The sequence below is a fragment of the Bipolaris maydis genome, assembly GCF_028858645.1.
Source record: "Bipolaris maydis strain C4 unplaced genomic scaffold PSV08scaffold_2, whole genome shotgun sequence".
In the NCBI taxonomy this organism is placed as follows: Eukaryota; Fungi; Ascomycota; class Dothideomycetes; order Pleosporales; family Pleosporaceae; genus Bipolaris; species Bipolaris maydis.
In genome coordinates this window covers 1,859,038-1,880,908 of record NW_027093858.1, presented here as the reverse complement: position 1 = coordinate 1,880,908, position 21,871 = coordinate 1,859,038, and the positions used below count along the sequence as shown (strand labels likewise).

At 50.4% G+C, this 21,871-nt stretch overlaps 10 protein-coding genes across 10 annotated transcripts; 5 read left to right on the top strand and 5 right to left on the bottom strand.

The window, feature by feature from the left end:
* Nucleotides 1–26: 26 nt before the first annotated feature.
* On the top strand, nucleotides 27–2,104 carry PSV08DRAFT_215950 (6-phosphogluconate dehydrogenase). Its single transcript, XM_014228942.2, has 4 exons — nucleotides 27–337; nucleotides 385–547; nucleotides 597–1,111; nucleotides 1,164–2,104. Exons 1-4 carry the CDS (start codon nucleotides 320–322, stop codon nucleotides 1,992–1,994), a joined length of 1,527 nt encoding a protein of 508 aa, XP_014084417.2. The 5' UTR covers nucleotides 27–319; the 3' UTR covers nucleotides 1,995–2,104.
* A 139-nt stretch (nucleotides 2,105–2,243) lies between these two features.
* PSV08DRAFT_359082 (uncharacterized protein) lies at nucleotides 2,244–2,851 on the bottom strand (the record flags this gene model as incomplete). The annotated part of the gene is made up of 2 exons (XM_066092978.1): nucleotides 2,495–2,851; nucleotides 2,244–2,447 (listed from the first exon to the last, which is right to left on the bottom strand). The coding sequence occupies exons 1-2, from the start codon at nucleotides 2,693–2,695 to the stop codon at nucleotides 2,244–2,246; spliced, it is 405 nt and encodes a 134-aa protein (XP_065949807.1). The 5' UTR covers nucleotides 2,696–2,851.
* A 1,174-nt stretch (nucleotides 2,852–4,025) lies between these two features.
* Nucleotides 4,026–4,898, top strand: PSV08DRAFT_347526 (uncharacterized protein; the record flags this gene model as incomplete). The annotated part of the gene is made up of 3 exons (XM_014228944.2): nucleotides 4,026–4,170; nucleotides 4,220–4,425; nucleotides 4,476–4,898. 3 exons carry the CDS (start codon nucleotides 4,026–4,028, stop codon nucleotides 4,896–4,898), a joined length of 774 nt encoding a protein of 257 aa, XP_014084419.2.
* An 86-nt stretch (nucleotides 4,899–4,984) lies between these two features.
* Nucleotides 4,985–7,017, bottom strand: PSV08DRAFT_25181 (serine carboxypeptidase S28-domain-containing protein). The gene is made up of 3 exons (XM_014228945.2): nucleotides 6,900–7,017; nucleotides 5,186–6,692; nucleotides 4,985–5,133 (listed from the first exon to the last, which is right to left on the bottom strand). Exons 1-3 carry the CDS (start codon nucleotides 6,996–6,998, stop codon nucleotides 5,093–5,095), a joined length of 1,647 nt encoding a protein of 548 aa, XP_014084420.1. The 5' UTR covers nucleotides 6,999–7,017; the 3' UTR covers nucleotides 4,985–5,092.
* Nucleotides 7,018–7,526: 509 nt separating this feature from the next.
* On the bottom strand, nucleotides 7,527–9,105 carry PSV08DRAFT_347524 (heterokaryon incompatibility protein-domain-containing protein; the record flags this gene model as incomplete). Its single annotated transcript, XM_066092795.1, has 3 exons — nucleotides 7,527–7,948; nucleotides 8,025–8,329; nucleotides 8,510–9,105. The coding sequence occupies 3 exons, from the start codon at nucleotides 9,103–9,105 to the stop codon at nucleotides 7,527–7,529; spliced, it is 1,323 nt and encodes a 440-aa protein (XP_065949806.1).
* A 1,288-nt stretch (nucleotides 9,106–10,393) lies between these two features.
* On the bottom strand, nucleotides 10,394–12,235 carry PSV08DRAFT_215945 (general substrate transporter; the record flags this gene model as incomplete). The annotated part of the gene is made up of 4 exons (XM_014228947.1): nucleotides 10,394–10,792; nucleotides 10,898–11,497; nucleotides 11,586–11,987; nucleotides 12,035–12,235. 4 exons carry the CDS (start codon nucleotides 12,233–12,235, stop codon nucleotides 10,394–10,396), a joined length of 1,602 nt encoding a protein of 533 aa, XP_014084422.1.
* Nucleotides 12,236–13,503: 1,268 nt separating this feature from the next.
* On the top strand, nucleotides 13,504–15,081 carry PSV08DRAFT_407315 (glycoside hydrolase; the record flags this gene model as incomplete). The annotated part of the gene is made up of 1 exon (XM_014228948.1): nucleotides 13,504–15,081. One exon carries the CDS (start codon nucleotides 13,504–13,506, stop codon nucleotides 15,079–15,081), a length of 1,578 nt encoding a protein of 525 aa, XP_014084423.1.
* A 425-nt stretch (nucleotides 15,082–15,506) lies between these two features.
* Nucleotides 15,507–16,863, bottom strand: PSV08DRAFT_384363 (uncharacterized protein; the record flags this gene model as incomplete). Its single annotated transcript, XM_014228949.1, has 6 exons — nucleotides 15,507–15,635; nucleotides 15,695–15,942; nucleotides 15,996–16,442; nucleotides 16,497–16,556; nucleotides 16,610–16,646; nucleotides 16,699–16,863. 6 exons carry the CDS (start codon nucleotides 16,861–16,863, stop codon nucleotides 15,507–15,509), a joined length of 1,086 nt encoding a protein of 361 aa, XP_014084424.1.
* A 1,090-nt stretch (nucleotides 16,864–17,953) lies between these two features.
* PSV08DRAFT_195207 (cytochrome P450) lies at nucleotides 17,954–20,227 on the top strand. Its single transcript, XM_014228950.1, has 2 exons — nucleotides 17,954–19,105; nucleotides 19,166–20,227. The coding sequence occupies exons 1-2, from the start codon at nucleotides 18,149–18,151 to the stop codon at nucleotides 19,763–19,765; spliced, it is 1,557 nt and encodes a 518-aa protein (XP_014084425.1). The 5' UTR covers nucleotides 17,954–18,148; the 3' UTR covers nucleotides 19,766–20,227.
* A 709-nt stretch (nucleotides 20,228–20,936) lies between these two features.
* On the top strand, nucleotides 20,937–21,609 carry PSV08DRAFT_267032 (PRTase ComF-like protein; the record flags this gene model as incomplete). Its single annotated transcript, XM_014228952.1, has 1 exon — nucleotides 20,937–21,609. A coding segment is annotated over exon 1 (565 nt), but the record flags the coding sequence as incomplete, so codon positions are not given.
* Between the last annotated feature and the right edge of the window lie 262 nt (nucleotides 21,610–21,871).

Sequence of the window (21,871 nt, the reverse complement as noted above, 5' to 3'; positions counted from 1 at the left end):
CCTGCATCCACAATGATTACAGTATCCACTTCTCCGGGCCCTGCCGGAGCGCCTATAATAAGAGGGCTGCCCGTCCTCCACTTGACTATCACTCGACCTATCAACCCCACCGACGTCACTGTTGTCGTTACGTGACAAAAGAATTGACACGCCCTAATCTCACCATGCTGCAATTTCTCGATAAATACGTGCACTATCAAGACCCGAGTCTTCCAAGCTTTTCTTCCCTGACCACTCTGTACTGTATCATCCTCGCATCTTCGCTGCTAATTTCTCTGCGTTCGTCACAACTTGAAGAAGAGAGAGCACGCTAGCCACCATGTCCCAATTCACGCATGTTTGTATATCGACTACCACTGAGCTTGCCCTAGCTGATTTCAAAAGATTGCCATGATCGGTTGCGGCAGTATGGGCGGTGGCATGGCCCTGCTCTTCGCTGAGATTGGGGTCCATGTCTCTCTCTCGGACCCTTCAGAGGAGGCCATGGATGCTGTCATGCAAAAAGCAGAAAAGCAAGGTTATCACGGAAAAGTAGACAAATACACAGGTCCGCCGACTCGCCCAACAAATTCACGGCGTGAGACTAACGAATGCAGACTACGACTCGCTCTGCAAGTCACTGTCATCACCACGCCTGCTCGTCTTCTCTCTTCCACATGGCAGTGTTGGTGACAAGGTCCTCGAAGGCCTGGAGCCCCACCTCTCTCATGGTGACATCATACTGGACTGCGGCAACGAGCACTTTGAAAACACAGAACGCAGGCAGGACAAATGCAAAGGCACTGGCATCCGCTACATTGGCTGTGGCGTCAGTGGTGGATACCAAGCAGCCAGGGCCGGGCCCTCAATGTGTCCCGGTGGTGACATTTCCGCACTCAACGAAGTCCTCCCTCTTCTGCAAAAAGTTGCAGCCAAAGACAAGAATGGACAGCCATGTGTTGGTGTCATTGGCAAGGGTGGTGCCGGACACTATGTCAAGATGATGCACAATGGCATTGAGCATGGCATGATGAGTGCCATCTCTGAGGCCTGGGGCATCATGGGAAAAATGGGTATGGGCGATGAGGAGATTGGAGATGTGCTTGCACAATGGAATTCGGAAGGCGAGCTAGTGGGTTTTAGTTTTACGACTTCTTCGCGTCGCACGCTGACAACACATATAGAGAGGTACCTTCCTCGTTTCCATTGGCGCAGACTTATCGCACAAACGAGATGCAGGGCGTCTCGTCATCTCTCAAGTCCTTGACAAGGTTGTCCAAGACGTGACTGGCGAAGAAGGCACCGGCGTATGGAGCAATACCGAGTCCATCGACCTGCACGTCTCAGCTCCTACCCTCAATGTCTCTCACGCATTCCGCCTAGCATCTGCATTCCGTGGAGACCGTGAAAAGGCAAACAAAACCTTTGATAGTGGATTTCCGCCCAATGAACTTACCGTCTCCGACAAGCAAGCCTTCATCGAAGACTTGCGGCAAGCGACCTATGCAGCTTGCCTCGCCAGTTATATTCAAGGAATTAACGTCATTGCCACCGCAGACCGGGCACATGAGTGGGAGATCGACTACTCTCAAGTCTGGCAGATTTGGCGTGCTGGTTGCATCATTCAAGCTGATTACATTTCCGATGAGATTCTGGCCCCTGTGTTGAAGTCAAAGCCATCTTCTGAGAACTTGAACCTCAACTTCTCTTCTCGCGTTGCCAAAGATGTCATGAAATGCTTCCCGGCACTTCGGAGAGTCGTGGCCAAGTCGGTCGAGACGGATCAGGTGGTCCCTGCTATTAGTGCAACGTTAGAGTACTTCAAGGTTATCAGCGGAACTGATCTGCCCACTTCGTTCTACGAGGCTGAGCTTGACTACTTTGGTAGCCATATGTTTGACAAGAAGGATGATACGGATCCAAACGTCAAGAAGCCTGTGGAAGGCAAGCACCACTTTGAGTGGAAGCCTACAACGAGCCAGAAGGAGCAGTATGGGAAGAACTATTCGTTATGAGGCAATATGACCACAACCTTTACTTGGAAATAAACGTTACCCAGTATTTCTTATAGCTGTAGACTCCAAATCAAGAATGCAGATATGGCCATCTGCAAGTATAAACACTGTCTCGATCTTGACATTTATGGCATCGTGGACTGATTCCCTCAAAATACAAACCTGAATTACTATCAGGTTTACAAATTATTTCTTTTCTATAGTTGTTCACAGTGCTACCATTCCCCCACGTCCTATCCATCACACACACTAAGGCACGGGAAGGAATCTTGTGCTCGATACCAACTTATTATTGACCTTATCCCCAACATCCACCGTAACATCAAACGACGTGAACCCCACATTGCCGGTGATTGCCCCCACTGTAAACACCGTCGCCACAATATCAACCTTCCTCTCCTTGTTAAACTTCTGAATACCATCCGGCGCCGTCGTCACCGGCTTCACCGGTACCTGCTTGGGGTTCGAGGCAGGTGGTAAATCGTTGGGTACTGTCCTACGGTGTTGGTGCTGCCTGGGGGGCTGTTGTAGCCCCATGTTACGGCGACATCAGTCCACATCGAGTAAGGATCGACTTTCGCATCGAAGGTTATGGTGTAAGGTTTGTTGGGGGCGATGGTGGCGGGCAGAGTGATGCCGGAGATAAAGGCCGAGGTTGTTGAGAGGGTGCTCAAGGCGAGGGTGAGAGGGGTGAGACGCATTTTGAGAGTGCGTGTGAGAGACAGAGAGAAAGATTAGATGTTGGTGCTTTTTTGAGGTTGAGGTCAAAAAGAGGGAGATGGTTGGGTGTGTCAGGCCAAGTGTATTCTGTCACCGTGTTGATGTACTTTTGCTCAATGTTCAGATCCATCCTTTTAGATTTTTTATCGGCTGACATCTCATCCTCTCCCGTAGTCATGCCCGCGCACAATATGTCTTAACAATATAAGATTCTCAGCGATATGCTGGAGCGACAGAGAGGTCACCCGCCCACCCGCTTCCCATTAGCTGGAGTATAGCAACCAAAATCTATTGTGGGAAGCTTGTTGAATATTGGTGTATGATCTGGTACAAGGTGACCGCCAGTGTAATCATAGATGGCGGCAGGTGTGTCAGCGCTTGAGTCGCTGACGGATAAGCACAGTGACATGAACGAAACCAGCCGTTTGTCTCCCGCATTCCCTCACGGCGCATTCCCCCATGCGTTGAATTTCAGTTACTTCTAGAAGCTAAAGCTTAATTCGCTCGACGTAGTTGCGGCAATATCATGAGATACAGATAACTACTAGTTTAACTTGACCCGAATGACTGGAACAGCTGATTGGGGCTCTCAAAAGCGGAACAGGGATCAGGTGCGGAAACTGGCCTTTGTCTTGGTCTTAGAATTAGCGTTCTCTTATTGATTACTTGATTAGGTAGCAAACTACCAAGAGCGTAGAGCGCTTGTATAAGGCTTGGGAAGCTTAGGTTATGCCTTGAGTGAACTGAGTGGTGTGGATAACATGCATTGGGACTGTATATTGAGGGAGATGCTGCGGAGAATTTGGAAGCAGCATTGAGTGAGGGAATATCAGATAACCGTAGTGCATTCACAGCTGATAACAACAGCATTGGGGCGGCAGACGTTTGGATCAACATAATTGGTATATGCCATATAAACAGTGGCTTACGTTATTCTCTTGTTGTAACTTTCTATGCGATATAGCGGTGAATTTGTGTTTCATGGATGATTGGTAGAGGCGTTTTGGATTGTTTGTTTTCGTCTTGGATCTGTGAAACAGAAGCGGTGTAAGGCTAGAAATGGTTTGCACCAGCGGCGTCAACCTGAACAGATGAGAGAAACTTTTGCTATTGGAACCACGTGGTTGGCTTGAGGCAACCGCCTGGTGACCCATGGTTCTGCAAACGACCACAGCCTAAGATTTCTCACCCCCAGCTTCTCAGCCAGGATATTAAGCATCACCCAACGGGTATCCTTTTGTTTCTTTTCTTCATTCTCATCTTCCAAAGTTTCAAAACAACAAAGACAATTTCAACACCACCCCACTTACAATGTCTAACACCTTCACCTTCGAGACCATCCCCGCTGCGCAGGTCACTGAGACAATGCTTGACCAAGCGGCGGCCCTTTTCTCCTCCGCTTACGGTATTTGGAGCCCGGAGGCTGAGAAAAACATGGGCAAATACTGTAAACCAGGTCAGTCAATGCATGTGCACATCTTCAATTATACTAACATAAAAAATAGGGAAGCGCGTCAAGATGTCTGTCGAGCGTCTGAGGGAGCAGTCTCTCGCTCCAGGCACCAATAGTGTGCTTGTTCGTAGTATAGATGGAGACAAGCTTGCAGGATATGCATTCGCTACGCGTTGGATGTATGAGGGCCGCCAGATTTGCTGGGTCACCCAACTTTGCGTCAGTCACGAGTACCGCGGTAGGAAGCTTGCGACACAGGTATGTAAGCACTGCACAATATTCTTTCTGACATTATTAACTTCTTGTAGATCTTGATTCGTTTGCGTGAGGGCCAGAACGACCGCGGCTTCGGCATCTTGTCATCACATCCGGCAGCTATCCTAGGAGCCCTACGTGCCTGGGGTAGGGGCATCGAGGATGTCAATATGGAAATAGCAAAAGAGCATGCTGCTGGAATTATGGCTGCATCGCCCGTCAAATATGTGAGGGATGCTAAGCTCAAGGGCAGTTTGTTCGGTAGTGGCGACGATGGCACGGTGTGCTGTGCGGATACGAGCTTCTGGGTTGACCATGCTGAGCCTTTTGCTGCACTTGCAGAGATCAAGAAGAGGGCCACATGGCCTTTTGGTGATCTCCCTGAGGGCTGTGAATTTTTGGTTCTGGTTAAGGGTGCCGAAGTCAACACTGAAGGCGAACGGGTTCGTCGCAAGGAGAACACTTCCGACTTTTAAAGAATGTGTTTTTTCCTTGCGATGTATTTTACAAGGGTTAATGGGCAGGAATGGTTCACGGGAAAGGCTTTTTATAATCAATGAGGGGGTGGTGGAGTTCTGTGGCATTGAATTTACATCGATTCTATATTTCATCCCTATCAGCCTTTAGGCACAGCACCTTGACCTCAAAAACACCATTTCATCTCATTACATTACTTGCGAAGCTCAGATTGAGTCTTCTGTTTCTCGAACTCTATAATGTCGTTAGCAAAATGCAATACTAGGTATAATTGCCAATTACTCACCCTCGAGCCAATCCACAACAAAGTTCTTCAAAAATTGCTGCGCATACACAATCTGTGGTGGCGGCAACTCAGGCGTAGTCTGATTTTCAAAGATGCCGTTCTCTTCCCAATGATGCACACCATGGCTAATAAGCAACCAAGGCTCATCAGTCGAGGTCTTGCGACTGTCCGGGTACCATAATGGGGTTGCAGGCCTCCAGGGATCGGCGTTTCCACCGATAATAGCGAGGCGCTCGTACGCAATGTCGAACCCGCCGTATTTGTTGACGCGCTCGACATCTGGAGGGGTCTCGATGCCGAACTGTGCGCGGCAGAAGAAGGTCAAGTATTCGAGGTCGAGGGTGCGCGAGATCAAGGGCATAATGTCCTTGGGCGTGTTGCCGGTTTGGATGTAGCCCCATTCGGTGCAGACTTGGTAGTTCCAGCTAACATAAGGGTAGTCTTCGAGCGAACTGGCCGACTGGAGGGCGGTAGCGTTGAGTGCGGTAAAGAAGCTGTCTTGGGACACGCCTGATTCGCGCCAGTTTGCAACAGCGGTGCGGTTGAGCCAGGCAATGGCGTTGAGGGTTATGTCCTGGACTGCTGTGTCGTTGACGTAGCCAGCTGCTGAGACGAGCTTAGCAACCTCTGGACGAAGATTTTCGGCAACAGGCTTCTCGTTAGTAATGTTCTGACAGTAGTTGAAGAACGAAGGAGAGTTCTCCTCGGGATCCCAGTTAGTGCTTTGGAGACCGTAGACACCGGTGAGCTGGTTTGCGAAGTCGCGGTTGTCCGTGACACCGCCCAGACCAAAGACATTCTTGAGCGATTGAACCAAGGAAGTATCGTTTTGTCGCAACAAGATGCCATCAACCACATCAATCAGAAGCTGGGTGTTCTTGATACAGTCTGGAGGTCCGTAAAGCCTGGCGGGCTCAAAGTACTCCCAGTAGTCATAGATGGCTTTGGTAACACCTGATGACGAGATTGCTCCCCAAAAGGTCTCTGGGTAGACTACGCGTAGGAACGCAGCTTGCGCTCCGGCATAAGATCCACCGTATACAACCCAGGGGGTGTTTGGAGCTGTCAGATCCGCATCGATTCCATCAAACTTGACGTTCCTTGCAAAGTAGTCAATCTCAGCAAGAGCCTGCTCCGTTGTCAAAAAGCGCATATTCTTGGTGCTAAGATCTGGAACAGGGAAACTCGTTCCATAGTAGCGGTGTTCCAGGATAACGCCTAAGCCATTAGTGGCCTTGATGACCTGATGTACAATTCCCTTTTGGAGGAAAGGTAGGCGACCGACTCCACTGGTTTCACCGCTGAGAAGGACAAATACAGGGCCGCCTGGCTTGTAGTAGGTATCATCGAACCAGTATCTCAGGTTGAAAGATCCATTGCTGTGCGGCTCATAACGAGGCTCGTTGTGGAAGAAGTCGACCGGTACAGACAAGTTACGTTCCGGGTACAGCAGGGATGGGTCGGTGTCCTCGCGTTTAGCAAGATTCCGACGAGTCCGTGCTTGAACCTAATTATCCTGTCAGTTTCACTGTACCAATATACGTAGTATCGTGCCATTGGGCGTTGACTCCATTCCGCTCGAATTTCGCCGAGTAAGCACCAGATGACGATAGTATGAGAAACAGCTCGTTCTCGCAGTCACAGGAAGGAGAACAGTGATAACTCGCTCTGGTCTGAACTGTATACTGCATGAACAATGGAAAAGTCGTCTTACCTCCTGCTCCCTGTCTGCAATGTTTCTTGGTGAAAGCCTGAGCGCAGAAACAGCCTGTAGGCCGGAAAGGACCGCTGCGACTGCAATTGAGAGACGCATGGTGGGAATGCGTTGGTCGCCAACTTGGAGCGAAGAATGGGCCCAACTGCGCTTTTTATATAGTTGAGCACGAAAGAAGACCGAGCTTCGACAGCCATGATAGCTATCTGCCCAGGCCCATACCCATCAGAGGCTGGCAAATTGGCCATGATTCGGGAAGGTGGTTAAAGTAGTGTGCCGTCGCTAGCGCAAGGTCGATGCTCGAACAAGCAGGAGAAACGGTGATCGGCAGCTGTGGAGCCGTGGGCCGTGGCGCACGGCAAGCTTTATGGGCTGGCTGCTTAAAGGTACCTCAAAAGCGTTAATAAAGGATCTTGTTGGTGTCAACACCGGGCACAGTGCGCAAGTGGCGTGTAACCGTCAGTTGCACATGACGTGGTGGCGATACCACGAGGTTGATGTTGTAGCTAGCCGACGGCCCACCTTCACCTTGTCTATCCCGGACCAGCTCGCCTAATTTGCTGAAGCCCGATAACACTCCTAATATCATCCTAGTATTAAGTGCTTTCCAGACATTGGTTGGGCAGTTCATATCAAGAGGAAGTCCCTCAACCCATCATCCTGCAAGCTTCCGTCTTGGTACATCAGTCCGTCCACGAAAGCCTCGCCTACGAGCTTGTAGTAGTACGTGGCGGAGGGGATCTTTGCCGAACGCCTGTTGACGCAGGGTCGCAGTATGAAGGGTGTTTTTCCGCCTAAGAGAACAGCTATGGTATCTCCTTCCTCTAGACTGGGTGGACCTAAGCCAAACCTTCCATCTTTAGTCATAAAGAAGTAAATGTTGGTACAGGCATTGCGGACCGTGAGTCGATAGTCTCTGCCTTCATCGTCGTGCGAATGTTCCTGCTGGGGCTTGATTCTTGTCCTCCAGTCCACAGGTTCAACCCGCCAGCAATCTGCAGTAATAGTACGATTGAAAGATCCCCTCCGAGTAGATGTTTCTGTACTCCCTAGTTCCTCACTAGCGACACGCTCCCATTTGCGCAAAATCAGCCCCCAATCGATATCGTGCAAACCATTTCTTACGGGTATGATTCCAGTTTTTTTTAATGGTGTCGATATGGCAACCTGCAACTGCCAGAACACGCAACCCTCGATCGATTTGGAACATTGGCTGAATGGGTCCGGATGCTGAGAACGGCCGGGATGGTTCAAGATTCAACAACCTCTTGGTCTTGAAAGTATACGGCTCATCGTAGGTGAGTCGCCAATCCCGAAACCAGCTTGCACCATTAAGCTCCACACCAGAGGCAAAACCGAGAATGTCTAGGTTTTTCTTATGGATCATACAGGACTCGGTGAATTGTATGAATACTTCATCCGGCGACTTGCTGTAATCAGGCTTGATTAGAGAAGGGTTATTTGACTTGAGTAAACCAAGCAATGCATATATATTATCCGATCCAAATGTGGCTAATTGCAGTCGGAAGCGGATGACTAGGTTACCTAGTGTGGCGTTGGAGTCCTCCGCATTTACCTCTTTTCTGAGTTATTGGATATCTTTAACAAACGAAGGCGGCCTATAGTCACAGAACTCATTGTTTGCAAAGGGACGGTAGGTGAATAGCTTGTGGATAGCTTCCCACTCTGCCTGGAAGGAACCACATTGCATAACCACGTGACGGCCAACGACTACCTCTTCAACGACCCAGGCACGACTCCACCAGTTATGCTCGAAAATACGGACATATTCTGCTTGCATCCTTTTCCAAGTCGGTCCTGTGATGTGATTCTCCCATAGTATATCCATTTCCTCTGTCCTGGCAGCCCCAAATTGCCGTATAAACTCGAACGTGGGACTGGTAGCAGAATCTGATTTGCCCAACCATACCACCACATTGGAAGCCTTGGAAAATATGTCCTGCATCATTTGGACTTGGTTGCTCTTTTCTTTGTAGTTGTGTTGGTTGATGCACATAGCGTCAGCCCATAGAAGTCTTTCATGATCAGTGTTACGCAGCTTTTTAAGCGCACTGTACAGGTTGTATCCAATGTAAAAGGGCTTTCCGTTGACTTTGATCGTGTATGGACGTAAGGCTACACCCCAAGAATAACTGATTGCCTCGAATTCCATGAGCGAAAGAGGTCCTTCGATCAAGTCGCACATGATCTCTTCTTTGCACCCCCCTGGTCTCAGCCACACAACCCGGATATGGGGTGGCCTTTCAGGAAGATTCGAGTAGACCGGGGCATTCCTGACGAGCATCATTTTCTTTAGTCTTGGATATATAATCTCAAACACTAGATATCGGTAAAACATGAACCATACTAAGAAAGTAATAGGAAGAGATGAATGGAAAAGCATGGAGAAAAAGGTAAATGCTAGAGAAAGCGCCATATCCACGAATAAAAACGGCAGAATGAGAAGTACAGATATGATTGCCAGCAAGAACCCAAAAAAAAGGCGACGGCAAAGTATGCGTACTTCTTTGCGCGATTTCCTGAAGGTGTGTGTCGATAAACAGGTCCACTGAGCGTTTTCAAGACCACTGATGTGATTAAGAATCTCCACTTTCGCAAAGTGAGAGCTTGTGCGGACCGCCCAGCTGTACTCGCGCTGTTTTTGGTAGACTGGAGTTTATTCCACCGACGAATCACGAAACCTGGATCTACTCGTGGGCCTACGGGGTATAGAGACCAACATAGGTCCCTTAAACGTGGGGTATAGAACGCCATGGCAATTTGGGTGATAGTTGCCTAGAAGTGTGATGCAGATAGTGCGTTACTGCGCCTTTGGATGATCCCATCAGTTTCCTTTTTGAACATCTATTACTTAGATGTCACGGCATAATCAACTGTGTCGCCCAGTATGTTTGGAAGGCCAAAAGAGCTCTGAAGGGGGTGAGCAAAGGAAACTGCGAGGCAAACTGCGAGGTAAGAGTAGAACACTGGCTGCGCTATAAGTGCTCAGCCCCAAGCTTGGCCACTACAGACGCCTCTTTCCCCCGCTTCAGCCTCAGGATAACGGTCACGATACTATGCAGTTGTTTGTACGAGACTAATTGTATGGTATGAGAATTGTGCGAGATAAATCCTCATCGGCCCAAGGGTTTCTGCAAGGTCGGAATTCTCCAGATACATCGTTAGAATTGGTTGACGAGATAATGTGCGCACTGAAGGCAGGTAGCTAGGTTGAATGATGAGCTGAGTAGTCCTTTCAGCTCTCTATCGCATGTTAGGTTCTTGTCACGTGGTAGCTAGCGCCTTAACAGTGATCTCAGCTACGTACGCGACCAGAGGCCGAAAAACAAAATCTCAACAACATGGACAAAATTCAATCCGGAACAACAACAACAAGATCATGAGTATTTATATATCTCAACCACATGAATTCATACAATATCATCACGAGCTATAAACGCTGCATCAGACGAACCCACCATCAACCTTCACCCCTACTTCATCACCTGCTCAATCCTCTCCACCGTCACACTCTTCTCCCGCACCTCGACCCCCTTCTCCTTGACATCCGCCAACGCCGCCTCGCCCACATCCACCGCCTCCTCGCCATCAAAAAACTTTGCAATCTCCTCCATGGGCGTATACCTCGTCTCCACAATACAAAAGTAAATGACGCCAATCTCAAAGGCGAGAAAAACGCAATAGCAAATGTAGTAGCGCCACTGAATGGCGTCGAGCGCGATGCCGTTGACAAACTGGTTGAAGAAGAGGGCGGCCGTGACGCAGAAGTTGAGCCAGGTGAAACCTTTGGCACGGAGGCCGTAGGGCAGGATTTCAGTGGTGTAACCGGCCATTATACCGGATTTGATGTCGTAGAAGATGCCGTAGAAGAACTGATATAGTGCATTAGTATTAAATCATCTAATCTTTTCTTTTCGTTCTTTGTTTTCTGTTTTTTTGATGGAAGATGGAGATTTTTGGAGGGTAAAAAAACTTACGATGCTGACGATGAAGCCTTTGCCGAGAGGAGCACGGGGAGCTACATCGTAACGCGCGGAAATAATAGTGAAGATGTTGAACATGACAAAAGTTCCGATTGTGGAGATGAGGTAGATGGGGCGACGGCCGAGTTTGTCGACGAGGAAGGCGAAAAGGAAGTTTTCGCAGAGGGCGAGGGTTTTCATGCCGCCGTTGATGCCGAGTTGCGTGTGGGGATCTGTCAGGCCGACGTTGTCCATGACGTACTTGAGGTAGTAGGAAATCAGGCCGTTGCCGCTCCACTGACTGAAGAAACCAATGGCGGTGATGATGGTGATTCGCTTGCGGTTGCCCTTGGTCTTGAGGAAGTCGGACCAGCTGGTGGCGTTCTGCTGTTTGTCGAAGTCGATGGCCGCGCGGACCTCGGCATATTCGAGTTGGACGAATTCATCGTTCTCGTCTCCTTCACCGTGCCATTTGGAGAAGATGGCGAGGGCCTCTTCGTGGCGGTCTTTGTTGCACAGCCAACGAGGGGATTCGGGCATGAAGGGGACGAAGGCGATGATGACCAGGGAGCAAATTGCCTGGAGAAGTGAGGGTAGGCGCCATGACCAGTCACTCTATCTTTCATTAGTGTTGACGTCTTCGAAAAATGTACAACTAGAGGAGTTGGGAGATCGCAAGACATGTGCTTCTCTCCTAGCATACCTGAATTTGAAGCGTGCCATAAGTGACCCAAGAGGCAATGAAAGCGCCAGAATGGTAGCTCGCACCCGACAACGTGACCAAAACGGCACGATCCTGGGGATGGGCAATCTCCGCGATAAGAAGCGGTGCAGAACCCAGCACAATGGTATCTCCAAACCCAAGGATCAATCTAGCAGCAATGAACATGCCAATGTCCTGTGCTCCCGTCTGCAGTCCAACAGCGCACAGCATGATTGCGCATCCAATCATGACACCAATCTTCCTGCCCTTCCAATCAATGAGGTAGGGCGTGAAGAAGAGCCCAATGAGCGAACCAAGCGACATTGAAGCGTTGAAAAAACCCAACATGGCACCCCGGGGTTCACCAAAGTAGTCCTGCCAGTAGGAGAGGGATTGGAGACCCTGTGACTTGTCAGCATGGATCGGCGTGCAAAAGCAGTCTCACCAACATTCATCATACTCCCATCGAACCCATTAGCCGTGTTGGTCAAGATAAGAATGACAATGTAGATGTAAAGTCTACGCAGATTAGGTCGCTTCCACCACGGCAGGCGCTCAAAAGCACGCCCAGCAAAGAAGAAGTGGCCCTTTGGCGGCTTAACAGGCACGACCTTCTGGGTGGTCTTTGGTGGGCGAAGAGAGAAGCCCATGATGGATTGGGGGTTTTTTTATGACGAGGTTTTGCTGAAGAATGCAGTGTGCCAGCTAGCCCGCCCCGATGAAGAACAGCAGAAGGGAAATCTCGTTGGCCAACTGCGTCTATATACTTTTTTTTTCCAACGGCCCTATGCGCACATGCAAAGCCAGGAGGCATACTGCCGCGAGTTGCTCGCGTGGTCCCCACGCACACGGTATCTACCGGGGCAAACTCGTTGGAGGAGCCAAGATGGGTGAATGGGCTACATTTTGCCTGGCCTTGTCCCGCAGGTCAAGCACTGCCGTCCCGTATTCTGGTGTAGAGCGAGCCCATACCAAGGCACTGCGGTCTTGATCGCTCTGGGCGCAGCGTTGTCGGGCTGGGATAGCGGGAGCCCTGGGGCAGACGACTACTGAGCCCGAACCTGAATGCGGGGTGAAGCTAATCAAGGGCGCCAGGCGACCCCATGGGGCACAACAGGCTAAAGATCGTCACAGACGTTATCTTTTGCTTCGTGTGGTTGAGATGGCGACGTGCAGTTTGCCCTATCCTGCGCTGGCTGCTATTGGCTATGGACAGGCGTGGGCCGAAGCGATACTAGTACTGGAAAGGTTTAGTGCTGTCTTGTGTGATTCGACGTCCATCATCGGTATATTGACAGCCGAGCAAGCTTTCAGTACAGCCTCGAGTTGGACACCAGCCAACGCCACCAAGAGGCGCGCCTAGACACTACAGTCTTGGGGTACCGCGCTGGGGCATAGGCGCGTCTGATCTGATGCTTCCAGCTGGGAGGATTGTTTCGGCTGTCTTCTGCATACCGGCTTATCGGTGCAATACATACTATGGCAGATCATGTTCGTTAGATTTGTGCCACCCGCCTGGCACACACGGCACGCTTGCATTGAAGCGGGATGCATCTAGTGAACCGTCCAGGTCTTTTTGGTCAGAAGTAAGCAGTCGACACAGTAATACAATAGGGTGGAGTGACTTCGTCCGGACGCGGTCCCTGGCTCCGTCGTTGGGCTAGCACGTCACATGACGTCTAAAGTTTGACGGTCGTTGTCAAGACGGCAGAGAACAAGACGGATTTGGTGCTCCTTCATGCGCCTCTTTTCTGCATTTACCCGGCCAAATACCCGGTGCACTAGGAAAGCAACATCAGACTACACTCGATGATTCGCACAAAGGACAAAGAGGAGTCCATGATGCCACCCCCTCTAGAAAAGTCTAAATCACTCGACCAGCTCACAAGATTCCTTTGATCAGCCACACAGCACCACAATGAGCCCCGACTCGCCCATCAACCCAATCATACCGGGCTTTGCCCCGGATCCATCCCTCATCCTAGTCGACGACACGTATTTTCTGGTAAACTCGACCTTCCACCTCTTCCCCGGCCTCCCAATCTACACCTCGCGTGACCTCGTCCACTGGCACCAAATCGGCAATGCCATCAACAGGCCCTCGCAACTCAGCTTCTCCAAAGCCTCAACCCTGATCCACGACATTGGCAACAATGACCATTTGTACGCCACAGGCGGCTTGTACGCACCCACGCTCCGCCACCACAACGGCACCTTCTACATTGTCTGCACCAACGTCGTAAACCACAGCCCAGACTCCGCCCAAGAAAGCGAGACCAAAAACTTCATCATCTCCACCACTGACATCTATGCCTCCGCCTGGAGCGACCCCGTCTACTTTGACTTCCACGGCATAGACCCCAGTCTCTTCTTCGACCCCCACACAGGAAAAGCATACCTCTGCGGCTCCAAGTCCCCAGGGCCCTCTACAAAAATCACTCTCTTCGAAATCGACGTAACCACAGGCGAGAAACTGACAGAGGAAAAATACCTCTGGCATGGCACCGGAGGCATATACCCGGAAGGCCCGCATATCTACTTCCACAATGGCTTTTACTACCTCATGATAGCCGAGGGTGGCACGCATGAAGGCCACGCCGTGACCATGGCGCGCAGCAACAATCTGCTCGACGGACCCTGGGATCCCAGTCCACTGAACCCCATACTGACCGCTGCAAACACGGACGAGTACGTCCAGTGTACGGGCCACTGCGAGGCGTTTGCCGCCAAAGACGGACAGTGGTGGGGCGTCTGCCTCGGCATCCGCATGCGCGAAAAGCAATTCTACGGCCTGGGCCGCGAGACGTTTCTTACGCGGGGCTCGTGGAGCGCTGATGGGTGGCTTAAGTTTGAGCGCGCGACAATGCAACTGAGTATTCCTAGTGTGAGTGTTGGTGCGGAGAAGAAGAAGCTAAGTGCAGTGCCTGGAGTGGATTATGTGTATATTCATGATCCTGTGCTACGAGATTACGACTTCGATCCTACAGGTAGAAATGTGGTGGTAAGGGCCTCGCCGCATGATTTGACTGCGCCGCATGCGTCGCCTTCGTTTCTGGGTAAGCGCCAACGCTGGATCGAGGGTAAAAGTAGAGCCACGCTTGTTGTGAGTTCTTCTGTCCATGAAGACGCGCGCGTTACCGCAGGTTTAGCGGTGTTTAAAGATGAACATCGCTTCTTTTCCGTTTCTTATAGCCCAACTCAATCGCCTCCGAAACTTGTCCTCCACATCTTGAACACAGCCAAGAAGATAGATCAGAACCACACTTTCGATTTGCCGATTCGGCCAGAGTCTTTGGAATTCATCGTCGAATATACTGAGATGCAGTATGAGATTTCATACAGACTTGATGCTGTGGGAGAGAGCAACAAAGTAGCGAGTGTAGATGCGAAGGACCTTAGTGGCAAAGACTTTGTAGGGCCGATTTTCGGGGTTTTTGCCATTGGACATCAAAAGACAGAGGTGAAGTTCGAGTGGTTTGAGGTAGATTCCGCATGATGCTGGGACGCGAATGAATCACGTGTATGGCTTTGGGGCGTTGGGAGAATTTAAAATACGATGATTGACTTGGGAAGTAGACATGTCGTGACTCGTAATCTTTCGGTATTGCGTATTATCTTCTACTTCATCTTAACGATTGGCGTCTGCCGTGACCGTTACTTGCACGGTTCTTCTTTTTCTTGGGCGTGGCTCATTCCTTGGGTCTGGATCGCTCCAAAGCCCCAAGAAAACTGGCAGCCCAGTGTGTTGGGTATAAAGCTTTCGAAGCTGTCATTCCCCAACCCTGCCAAAAGTCACAATTTCTCATAGGCGGACGATGCGGGTATAATGCTGAGAAAAGCAATTACAGAGGTCGGTATCTTAGGATGTGATGACAATAGTCCTTCTTTCATCTGCGCGGGGAATTTGAGGCAAATCCTTGTTCAATCCCGCGTGATGGTAAAGTCTTTGGACACCTGAATGGCATCAAACGGCATAGGATCTGCTGTGAGCTTCCTCTCTGAACTCGCATCATCGCCGGTGACGGTGGCATTTACGGTGTCCTTGTCATGCTTCAAGTCATTAGCTTCTTATCTTGCATGCGGAGGTATGAAAATGCGGTTCAACTTACCAGCTCCATCCACTGTGTATAGTGGCCCGGACGCTGTTGTTGTGACCCACCCAACCCTCCAGTGGGTGATCTCTTGGGTCCACTTTTGAGACCGCTACTATCCATCGAGGAGCTCTTGTAATGTGAGCGCCACCGCAGATAGAAGGGCCGTAGCATGGGAATATTGATACACAGACTAGCCAGCATCAACTCGACAGTGCACAACATGAATGTAGTGCCTGAAGTTCCCGTGAGGTTGCCAATGAGATCTGGAAATTGTCAGTATGCTATATTGCTAGTGAAAAACATAATTTCAGCTTACCGATTGTGTAAATGAGCACAAAGCGAGCAATGCCAATGAACACGCAAGCCAGGCCGAGCCCGAAACAAGCCAATACAGCGAACTTCTCCGTCTTTCGCATCTGTAACTGCCAAATAGCCCTGATTGGTAGAACTACGATCATGAGATCCGTTATCATGTTTGTTAGAATCAGAAACTTGAGCAAAAGCATCTGGTCCAAGCAGTGTCCGACTCGTTCTACAGTCCATTGCTGGGAAATGGGGTCGCATAGGAACAAGAAGACGAAGTTGAAGATGATGGCCCAGGCTACTACGATGCCGCCAACGATGTATACCGCAATGCGAAGTTGGAGCACAAACACACGGTGGTATAGAGCAAGTTGAGAAAGCTTGAGAGCGGCCAAGCACCAAATGTATATCAAAGTGTAGGCGAAGGTCAACTGCATGATGTGTGGAAGATTGTTCATAACTGTATTCCAGGATTAGACCATGTATTAACATGTTTATGTCGCATTTAACTCACGCTTGGGAAACATTTCTGCGTTGTTTGGGTCAAAATCATAGCCCACGCCACTGGTAAAGACTAGATAGTATATCAGTCATACTGTCGATGCCAGTTGAGTAAGACATTCTTACCTTCAGCATTGAGACCGATCGTGCTTGTGGTTAGAACCTTGAATCAAGTCAGCCAAGACTCTAATGGCCATTACAGACTTGCGACATACCATCGCGATACCCGCAAAGATGTCATCCAGTGACAATCCGGGTCCTTTGATGCGCCCATAGATGCGGAAAACAACTGTCGATGCAGCGAGCAACCACAAACACGACATTGCTATCATCGAGTCGCGGCCGCTCCTTGCCATCGGTATATCGATCACCGCTGTCATCTTGTCCGGTGGCCGTGACGCACAGATCTGATAGAGTCGGGTCGCAAGTAAGCAGCAATATTAAACAAGACGCCGAATAGAGCGAGTGGAGCCCGTGATAGTGGACTGAACGGACAAAAGAGCGGCGAACAAAAGGAACAACATAATGGGGGCACTGGGATAGTGTTAAAAACCTGATCCATGCTGTCGTCTCCTGTTGTCTCTTGAAGGATTCCGAACATGGCAACACGGACCGGCATCGCGTATGAAGCAACGGGCCGATAGCGTTCCCTTACTTTTCAAGGTAAATAGTGGGTATGTTGCGTAAAATCGTTGCCACCATTGTCGACAGGAGAACGTGAACGGGATGATTGCCGTTCCCCGTTGCTTTCGGGTCATCCGCAGCCGCACAAGCGCAGTCGCGTGCAGCGAATGCATTGGCGATCTCAGTTCAAGCGAGGTAGAACCACATATCTTGATTCGTTGCACGATGTCAGAGTACGAGGCCAAGTCAGGCCAAGTCAGGCCAAGTCAGGCCAAGTCAGGCCAAGCCCATGTGAGTGACTCGAAGTAAGTAGACAAGACGAGGCTGTTCACAACGCTGAAACCTTCTAGGCCAGGCACAAATCCACAATGCCAAGATTGCATACCGCACGCCTTAACCGCATCCCGCGTAACCCACAGCGCTTGCAACTCGCCTAGGGGTCGGCAGTCAATTTCCGCCTTGTCTTGGACGCAGGGGAGCCCAAAGGAGGAGTCAAAACCTCAAACAAAGATACCTACTTTGCATCTCATCTTCTCTCTTACCAGGTCCACGGTCTGCGAGATTTGTCGGGATGTAGTCGGGGAGGTGATTTCTCGGCTGCATCCAAGAACATGTGGAACGAGGGGCGACCCGATGGAGCTGTCAAGTAAATCCCAAGGTCATTGACTCGAGCCTCGTATTTGGGTAGCTTTGCCGCGGCGGAAGTGGGTGCAGCTCCACCCGCATAGTGCAACGCTCTTCCCATGTGGCACGGCAAGGACTTGAAGCACCAATGGCGGGAAGGCCAATTGTGGAACGAGAGTGGAGCATACTAAAATGCAAAATATTCGAAGAATGCGCGCTACTCCTCTTATCGCCATGGGTTGATTGGTAAAAAAAGAGCCACTGACCCCGAGGAGGAGGGATCGGCTGCAATGTGGCATGTGTAAGCGTTAAACAGGAACATTCATAATATAGGAGTCGACCTCGCCAGAACGTCGTCCTACATCTGCTCCCGTTACTGCGCAGGCTGGGTGTCGTCAAGTCACCGAAAACATCACCATGGACCAGCAATCCGGCGCGGTCCAAGGCCAGACGTCAATCTTTTCTTTTGCGAGCGTCATTTGGCTGGTTGTGGCTTGGATCGGCTATCGAATCGCAATCGCGCTTTACAACATCTCACCTCTTCACCCCCTATCCCGATTTCCAGGCCCAAAGATTGCTGCTGCATCCTACCTCTACGAAGCCTACTACGACTGGTGGCTTGTCGGGCGCTATGGTAAAGTCATCTCGCGTATGCACGAGAAGTATGGCCCAATTGTGCGCATCAACCCCGACGAACTGCACTGCTCCGACCCCGCCTTCACAGACGAGATTTACGCTGGACCGGGACATGTTCGAGACAAATGGCAGCACCAACTAAACACTGGCGGCGCTGGCCCTGTCTCGGTGACTGGATTCTCCACAGTTAACCACGATCTGCATCGTGCGCGAAGGGCGCCGCTGAACAAGTTCTTCTCGCGTCAGCAGATGCTGAAGTTAGAAGGCGAAGTGCACGAATTCGCATCCATGGTCGCAAAAAAGATGCTCAGGTCAGCTGGCAAGGGTGCATTCGATGTCAAGGAAGCGTTCAACTGCTACACAGCCGATGTCATCTCTCAGTATGCTTTTGGTGAGCCCATGGGGTTTGTGGCGCAAGAAGGTTGGGAGCCCAACTTCGCCACCTGGGTCAAGTCGTTCTTCAAGAGTGCCTACATGATGCGTCACAATGCCTTGGGCCGCAAGATGGCCAATGTACTTCCCTTCATGGCTGACTATCTTGGCGAAGATATCAAGGCAGTAATGAAGGTCATGAATGTGACGATTCCACAGTACATCGCGCAGGCGCTGAAAAATCCTGACAATGGACGTGTTTTCGCTGAAGTCATGGGTAAAGATAAGTCCATGTCGGAAGAAGAGAAATACCGGTACAACGGCGAGGGCTTTAATTTCCTGCTTGCAGGTACTGAAACAACTGCTGTAAGTTAAATTAGACTCGAGGAGCTGATCGCAAACGCAGCAGTACTAACCTCGTTTTAGGCCATTCTCACCGTCTTTACCTACTGGGCCCTCGCCAAGCCAGAGATTAACCAAAGGCTGACATCTGACCTTGCACAAGCCGGCATTAGCCAACAAAATCTCAAATGGGTTGAGCTTGAAAAGGTTCCTTATTTCTGGGCCGTGCTGCAAGAGTGTCTACGCATGATGCCTGGTGTATCGCATCGGTCGGCCAGAATTGCGCGTGAAGAGGACCTGCACTACATTTCGGCAGACGGAAAGACGGACTTTGTGATTCCTCGGGGCACACCCATTGGCATGACCTCCATGATCAACCACTGGAACACTGAGCTTTTCCCCGATCCAGACGAATTCCTTCCTGAACGCTGGCTACTGGAGGATGGTACGCAGAACTATTCGCTGCAGAAGAAGCTTATTGCGTTCGGAAAAGGCAGTCGCGCCTGCATCGGCGAGCAGCTGGCATACTGTGAGCTTTACATCATGTGCGCATACATGGTGCTAGATGTTCATCCCAGGGCCAAACTGGTTGATACAGTCAAGGATGACATTTCGTATGACCACGACTTGATCGTGGCACAGACGACCAAGGGTTCGATTTCTGTTCGCATAGCTGTGGAATAGGTAGATACTTGGGTTATGCCGACGTGGAGAAGCCTGCTACCACTGTACTGGATGTAATGATGGATTGAATAAGCAACATCTGATTCTTGTGCGGACAGCGAGTCGAAGCCGGGATTGTAGAAGAGTGCACGGTGTGCTGAAACGAGAGAGCAGTCTGTGTAGTGGGGTGAGTGAAGGAGGCAGCAGTGACTAATTTGGTGGTTGGCGCTTTTCCTGCAGGCTTCTTGGCAAGGGATACACGGCACTGTTGGATGCGAAGATAGGGAGTGATCTTGACCCCACAAAGCATAACGTGCAACGTTCTGCAAGTTATTCGCGGTGATCGACTAGCGAGCATTATGAACAAGGTGCTGGTTTGTGTAACATCGTGCCACCAATGCAGGCCAATCTGCCAAGGTGTTTGTCATTTTTGATGCAGCCACTGGCAGAGATCCAGGCGTGTTAAAGTAGTGTGTGATTCGTGTACAGTGGTTCCCTTCGGTAGGCAGTGGCCGTATGTGTAGAGTAGAGTCATGTCGCACATGATGCGCCCACGTGACCCATCAGTTGGTAAATCCGGTCACGTGAGCTACACAAAATCAAAGATAGTTCATGAACATAGCAGACTGCTCGCCAAGCTTTGTGCTTTGTACAGGTAAGTGTAGCAAGCTTTTCCTTGGCTTGCTATGTAGGTTTCGTTGTAACAAAACTCGAGATGCAGAGTTGGATGGCGCCGTTGACCTTGGTGAGCAATTGGCGTTTCTGCTGTGATTGTACAGTAATCACCTGCTACAGGGCGCGCGGAGAAGCCGTCGATACCGTCTGGATCTTGTCGTGGTCCAGATGCAGATCCTCATGGCAATGGGAAACATGTTCCGAGACGCGGCATGCGCGTTTAGCGTGTCCGGCATCCAGCTTTGATCGGCAAAGAGTGCAGAGGGATGATTGTGCGATGCTGGCTGGGGTATGTCCATCCGTCTTTTGACATTGGCCGTCCCCATGACGCGGGTTGAGGCATTTAAGTACACACATGCGCATACTGTACATGGCAAGGAGCCATCGTCGACGTCGACAAAAAGGCGTCGGCTGCACAGCCCCCCTCTTGGCATCTCGATTCCAGACGGTTCTTGCCGCTAATCTGGCCATGGGCCGGCCCTTCATATGTCTGGCCACGGTCTCTCTCTGAACCTGCGAAATCTCATCTTCTAGCGTCAGAGGACCTGGCCCGGCCCCAATGGTTCAAGATGTCTTCTCGCTTCACAGCATCGTCGCCGGCGATGAGCTGAGATTTCCCTTTTCTCTCAAGGACTACCAGCGCTATATCTTTGGCGACGACCGATTGGCCCATCGCCTCGGCACGGACCTTGCCAAGGCCTATATTTCTACCCTCCCCAGTCCCATAGACGACTTTGCTGTTGCCGTCTTATCCGAGCAAGTTCCAACGGCCACGCACAGCTTGCGCGACCATTTTGCTGCTTACCTCAATCGCCATCTGGTAGCGAATAATGCCGCTCCTGCTCTCAAACTCGGCTTTCACCATGCCCGCCCCTCGGCAGAACTAGCTCGGGCCGGTCCGCCCGCCAGCACCATCTACCATATCGACACCAAACGGCTCCAGAAACGCACCCTGATTGTCCTTGCCGACATTCGAACGAGCCAAGATCGAGAAGACGAAATAAGGCACTCGTTTGCCGTCCAAGGCATCACCACCGTGTTTGCCTATCTCGCAGCCCTCAGTGATGCTGCCTCCACAGTCGCCCTCTCCAACCTCCTCTCATCTGTCATCAGCCCGTCGATGAAAGAAATCGAGGCCATTACCCAAGGACCGCACTTTGTCATGAATCAATGCTTTGTCAAATTCATATTAGAGAGGGATAATGTCGACTTTTGCCAGTTCATCAGGCGACAAGATGACCATTTCGTAAGGCTATTGCTGGACCACGCTATTTATAGCAATTACTACAACGACAAAGAGTACACGGATAATATTCGATTTCTGCTCTGGGAGGTCCAGGCACGCGAAAGCATATAAATAAACTAAGCCCTGTAGTCATATATTCGTTGTAATAATCAAATTAAACTCCCTGATAAATTGTGGGCCCAGCTGTTATCGCCGAGGTCGAAACT